This window comes from Asparagus officinalis, chromosome 10 (assembly GCF_001876935.1).
Source record: "Asparagus officinalis chromosome 10, Aspof.V1, whole genome shotgun sequence".
Taxonomy (NCBI): domain Eukaryota; kingdom Viridiplantae; phylum Streptophyta; class Magnoliopsida; order Asparagales; family Asparagaceae; genus Asparagus; species Asparagus officinalis.
In genome coordinates this window covers 70,073,272-70,079,913 of record NC_033803.1, presented here as the reverse complement: position 1 = coordinate 70,079,913, position 6,642 = coordinate 70,073,272, and the positions used below count along the sequence as shown (strand labels likewise).

Here is a 6,642-nt window from a genome sequence, read left to right as displayed (position 1 = left end):
ACAAGCCGACAGAACGCAAGACCACAAAAACAAAAATGAAATTGAGCCGAAAGAAAATAGAAAATAAAAAATAAAAACAATAAATTAGGTAAAAATCAATTGAAAGATGGATGTCAACAAGAAGATGCTCGTCGTGGGTCATGGCTTTTTTTGGGAAGGCGTACGCGCAGCTTCTCGTGACCGAATGCGTCATATTTCATGCATGCCATCTAAATTCAAATGGCAATAATTTTTACAAATCCAAAAATAATGCAATTATATATATATATATATATAATATATATATATATATAATATATATATATAATATATAAACTTTATTGAGAGAGTGACAAGATTGGAATTGTTGGCTCGGATGTGGGCCAGTCAAAATCTAATGCTTCCACTTTAGTTATAAATTTTGTCGATGTATGGAGGGTAAAAAAAAATAAATATTAATCATACTCATTTATCATGTAATACGTTTTTGATCAGGAAAGTTAATAGGAAAAAATCGTTAAGATGTAGATTGGCAGAAAGTTCGGGTTTCAGCAGAATTGGGTGGCGGTCGACCGGCCCGGTCGACCGCATTCGTGCACAGGAGTTATTGGGCTTCAGGATTGGTGGCGGTCGACCGATCCGGTCGACCGAATCTATGGGCGGTCGACCGTGTCGGTCGACCGACGACCTCTCTGGACATTGGGTTTGCTGCTGGATGGAGGGCAGTCGACCGGTCCGGTCGACCGCGATGGATCGCGGTCGACCGTACCGGTCGACCGCCGCTGCGGTTTTGAGTTGGGCCTGTTTTCAGACCCGCTTCGTTTTGGATTTGTATAAATACCCATTGGGTGTTTTTTAGGGTTAAGAGCAAGGACGAATTTGAGCAGATTGAGAGAGTTTTCTTTGGGCTTCTATTCTAGGAGCAATTGGAGAGATTGAGAGTTGATTGTTGAGGGTTTATGAGAGATTTGTAACCCTAGTTTGTTCTTCTTGATTTCTAATAGTGAAAAACTCCCCCCTCCTTGCCCCGTGGACGTAGGCATCTTGCCGAACCACGTAAAACTGGTGTTTGGTTGTTTGTGCTGTTGATTTTGATTGGTTGTTTATCTTTCTTGGCGATTGTTTTGGTTTCTCGAGGCACAACATAAGATTGCACTTTATATTTTCTGAATAAGTCACAAAAGATAAACTAATGCATGGAAATAAACTCATTTGGACCCTTCATACTTTCTAACTTTTTAGTGGGGTTATTATTTACGACTTATCACCTCATTTTATTGAATAATACATTATGATAATTAAAATTGAAATTCATATACGACAATATTCTCAAATAGTTATGAGGAATGAAGTATGTATTTTATCAGAATATCCGCCTAATAAAGTATTTTGGGTCATTCATGAGAACCTAAGGATAATTTGTGAATTTAACCAAATTATCATATTGATATTTTTTGTACACCCCTCCTACTAGTTCGATATTTTTCTAGTTCCGTCGATGTTTCGGTAATTTTTCTGAACCCAATATGCAATTAGATTCAAAACTTCGCTATGGGAAAAAAAGGTGCAAAACCTCTTTGCTCCTACGAGTGTCAGGTTTCTCAAGCTTTCTCTTCACTATATTTAGAGCTAATACTACCCTTTCCGACATTCTTGCAAAAATTTTGAGCATAATTATTAGCCATATACTAATGTGCTACATTATTTTTAGCATCATGAGGTTTCGTGGATTTTTTTTGTCAGCGGCGAAAATTTGAGTTTAATGGCACATTTACCTAAAAAAATATCAAAACATCATCAAAGCTTAAAAAAATACCTAACTCATAGGAGAGATGTAAAAAAGTGCCAATAAGTTAATTTAGTCGTTTTATTTATCATACTCTCTTTAAAAGTACGAATTCGGAAAAATCTTTCGGTAGATAAAAATACCATCGGAATTTAAATTATTCCATCAAGTAAGAGTAAGTTGATAAATTGATGGATTCTTATTGGATATACATAGTATAAAGATAAGGATACAATTTAAATTGAATGTAAATCTAAATAAAATTATTAAATGTCAAATTTACAAATGTCTACACAATAAAGGGCATATATGCAAAAACCAAATATATTAATGATACAAATAATGTCTACCCCAAAGGTCAAACCCAGGAATAACGTAGACCTACAAATATACATAACGTGGATGCAAAAACCAAATATATTAATGATACAAATAATGTCTACCCCAAAGGTCAAACCCAGGAATAACGTAAACCTACAAATATACATAACGTGGATGAGATATTTATAAAATTCACCAAACAAATTAAAGAGGTAAAAGTCATTCTCAAAATTATAAAAAAAATTAAGGAAAACAAAAATAATACTCCCTTTAAAAGCACGAGCTCGGGAAAACTTTCCATAGTCAAAATTACCATGTACTATTTTAAATATTTAATTTAAATTATAATCTATCATAATCATACTTATATCCTATCCTAAGACCCAATGAACTATCTACAACTCAACAATATAAATAAGATTAATAAAATATATAAAACATCTCCGTAGTATCAATTTATTACATGAAATATTATAAAAAAAGGGCAAAAGTTTTAAAAATTAGACAAAATACTCTCAAAAGTTTAAAATTACACAAAATAAAAAGCTAAAAATTTAGAACTTGACAAATAAAAGAGTAATTGTGTGATATTCTTTCATTAAAATATATAAATATAACTTATAATTTAAGGTTTACTATCCCTTTTCAGAATCTGAAAATAGTCAAGTTGATATTGGTAAAAAATACTAATAATAACAGATTAAAATTATCCAGTTAAAAAATTAAAATTAAAATATATATATATATGATTGATTAAAAATTAAAGTTATTGTATAAATTAAAGTAACTACATATAATTTTACCAATATGTTAGAGCAGTAAAAATACATAAGTGTCATTAATTGATAGAAGACTAAATCGTAAAAAACTAATAAAAGACTATAATATAATAGCTTAACATTAATTGATTATAATTTATAAATATTAATCTCTAGTAATAATAATATTTATAAGGAAAAAATTATAAATATTTATGAATGGAGAACTATTAGAAAATTTAGAGATATCATTCAAAAGAATCAAACGGTTTTCATTTCAAATAGAATTCGGAACGTCCATGAATCACTTCAATTAACACTAATATAAGTTATATTTATAAAAAAACACCGACTAAATACCCCTTGAAGAATATATTGAACAACTTTGTTCCAATCAAAGAAACATTATTCATGGAAGATAAAAGAAAAATTAATATGTCATGGCTCTCCGCAAGCAAAAAAATATAAAATCGCGCTTTTTCTTTTTCTTATATAGTATTACGACCCTGCGTGTGACTTTATTTAGGGAAATGACTACTAACGAATGATCAATTCTTAAAGACACGATCAAAGATAATGATGTAATAGCGCGTACTATTAGAATTCGAGATCTCTAAATATGAAGATAGTATATTTCATTACTAAAATTTTTATTAAAAGCCACTAAATATAAAATTCACCTTATATCTGTCTCAAATTTATAGAGGAGATATGCATGTCATCGTAAATTACGTCAATAATATATATCAATCCAAAGACACAACTTACTAAAAAAATAAGATAATAGTAAGTAAACCAAGCAAACATTCATATAACACCGTAAAGAAAAAATATTACATTTTAAAGCTAATATGTTGCACTCTTTTAGAGTAAGTTGTCAAAACAAAAGTATTTCCATTAAGGCTCTTTATAAATGCAGCAGAAATTCATACTAATATATACAACCATTATAACATTCGAAAGAGGTATGATCTTGAAAAACCTTCTCTAAAATTCATACAATTAAAGCTAAGAATAATTTACCAATATACAGACACAATATTGTACCTTTAAAGCAACAATAACTACCATTTATAATAGAGTTGAGCAGTGGTTCTATGTTTGCAAAGATTGCAATAAGAAAGTGGATAGAGATGTTAATAATAAGTGTCTAGATGATAAATGTTGTAGAATCGTTGATGATGTATTACCAAGGTTAAGTGATATCCCTTCTTCATGAAATAAATATATCAAAATTAAATATTAATATTATAATATAAAGCAAATTGAAATAAATATATCAAAATTAAATATTAATATTATAATATAAAGCAAATTGACAATGAAAAATATAATGTATTTAGTTCAGATCCTCATGGAATATTAATATTATAATATAAAGCAAATTGACAATGAAAAATATAATGTATTTAGTTCAGATCCTCATGCAAAATAACACAGATAGATTAAAGGTAACATTATTACACAACATAAATTCTTATTGGATGCACAACAGAAAATTCATTGCAGAGAAAAAAAGGTAGCTCCTTACCTTATTTAAGTAATAAAGTAAAAGCACAAAAGATTTTATATGTATGAAATTAATATTTATTATTATTAAAATAGGAAAAAGTCAAAGTCCGTATTATCAGAAGTTTGTGTTGAACATAAGAATTATATTCAACATCTTTGTGAATTTAGACGAGAAGACAAAAGATAAATGAGTCCAATATAACATGCTCCAGTCTCATATCACAATCGATGTAGACGATGAAGACACTACTCCAGAATTGCCCAGGAAAAAGATAAAGATGAAGAAAGATTGATCTCGACTCAATAAAAAATAAAATATAAGCAACAAAAGATAATGTTTTGTGAGTTGTTATAAAATAGTTTTATTTTTTTAGTAAAATTAGGAATCTTTAAAAGGGATTTTCATAAACTATTTTTAGTGCTTTCATATGCATATATAGATGCTTTTGTCATATAAAAAGTGTACTAGAGTTAGCATTAATCTTCAGGTTATAGTTTTTTTATTAACTATTTTCTGCCATTTTAGCCCACTTTAAATTAATCATCTTAGCTCGTTGGTTTTATTATTCATCTTCATTTTATAATGTTATTTTTCAAGTGTTTTCACTTTCATAACACTATACTTCCTCAGGTCAAGCTTGGTTTCATGCTAATCCAAATGAAATAAAAATTGAATTGGTTTTATATTATATTTATCTCATAATAATTAAACTATCAATATAAAAATTTAAACTGGGTGTAGCCTATTCAAACAAACATCAAATAAATAAATAATCAAAGTGTAATCAAGAAACAAAATTTAGTAAGAAAATAAACCAAAAATACTAAATCAAAGTGAGCAAAAATTATCAAAGAGTAACAGAGAAACAAATTTAAGTAAGAAAATACATAATCACAGTATTTAACCACGTGCAATGCACGTGCTAAAATCTAGTGGTTGAAAGCACCCCATTTGTGAAGAGTGGTGGACCAAGCGGTCGGGTCGGGTTCAGAACATCACCCGCCAACCACCACCGGTTCGCTTCAGCTGTTCCTCCATAATAAATAGAACCAAGCTCCTCATCCCCAAATTCCATCCCAAAGAAATAAAAATATCTCCTTTTTATTCTTCTCTTTAAAAAAAAACAACGATGTCTTGCTACCGTGGAAAATACGCTGGTAAATTGAATCAAACCCTAAATCTGTTTATAGTCTGTTTGGTTTTGTATAAAGTTTGTTTCTTTTGATTTTTTTTTTCGATTTTTGATCGATCTCTCTTGGGTAGTTCTAGGGTCTGAGAATGGATCCAAGTTGTAGATTTTTCTACGATGAGATCTATAGGAATAAATCTTAGATCTAGGTCATGATTTTATCTTTTGGGTCAAAATCCATGAAGCTGAATAAGATCTAGAAAAAGATAGGAGATTTTATTTCTTTTGGTTAGATCTTAAATTTTGCTGCTTAGCTTGGAAGATTAAAAGATCAAATTCGTTTGCTAGATCTGATTAACTTTTGTTTATTTAACGACCGCTTAATTGTATTCTTACGATTAAGTATGCAAACTGCTATTTTTCTAGGTTTTGCTGAATCTAACTTTGTCATAAGTTTCAAGCGATGCCTCTTCTGTTGTTTGTTTGCCATATTTCTTAAATATTTGGGTGAAAAGAATCTAACTTTGTATTTATAATTAGCTTGGTATTTAAGGCTCCCTTGACAATTTAGATTAATATGTTAAGTCTCTGTTTTGGATCAAGGTAGTAGCTTCTGTAAGGCAGCAAAGACCCAGATCTGATTGATTATCATTGACCATCCATTTGCCTATGATGACATATCATATTTACTTCTACGTGTGTTGCCTTTATAATACACTGAAATATATTTTATAGATGATACCCATGAATGAGATTTTATTTTTTGATGGGTCTTGCTCTAGCAAGCATGCTCATTCCTTGATTAGTTTGGTAGGTAGCAAATATATGCTATGTTTCAGATATGGTCTATGATTTCCGTTACTACTATACTATCTTCTTAGCATCATAACGTCATGAGGTTGTATATACATTGCTTGGTAGTAAAACGTTAGCGATCTGTTTAGTTATTGGTCCTACTGGGGTTATCAGCTTTTAACTGCCAAGTTTTAAGCGGATATCCCACATGAAGATGAGTTTGGCTTTTTGCCTTCACCATGTTGAGTTATAGATATATGCGCACCAAGATGCTTCCAATTAATCATGGGCTATGTTAAATTTTGTAGAGGTACTGAAACAATAATTTGACAACCATGAATTCCTCCTGAGATATACTATT

At 30.1% G+C, this 6,642-nt stretch overlaps 1 protein-coding gene across 1 annotated transcript in view; it reads left to right on the top strand.

Moving 5' to 3' along the window:
- LOC109825024 (fructose-bisphosphate aldolase 1, cytoplasmic-like) overlaps window positions 5,472–6,642 on the top strand; it is a 2,773-nt gene continuing 1,602 nt past the window's right edge. The window contains 1 exon segment of the mRNA XM_020391700.1: window positions 5,472–5,514. Within this exon segment, the coding sequence (XP_020247289.1) occupies window positions 5,487–5,514 (28 nt within the window). The 5' untranslated portion in view covers window positions 5,472–5,486.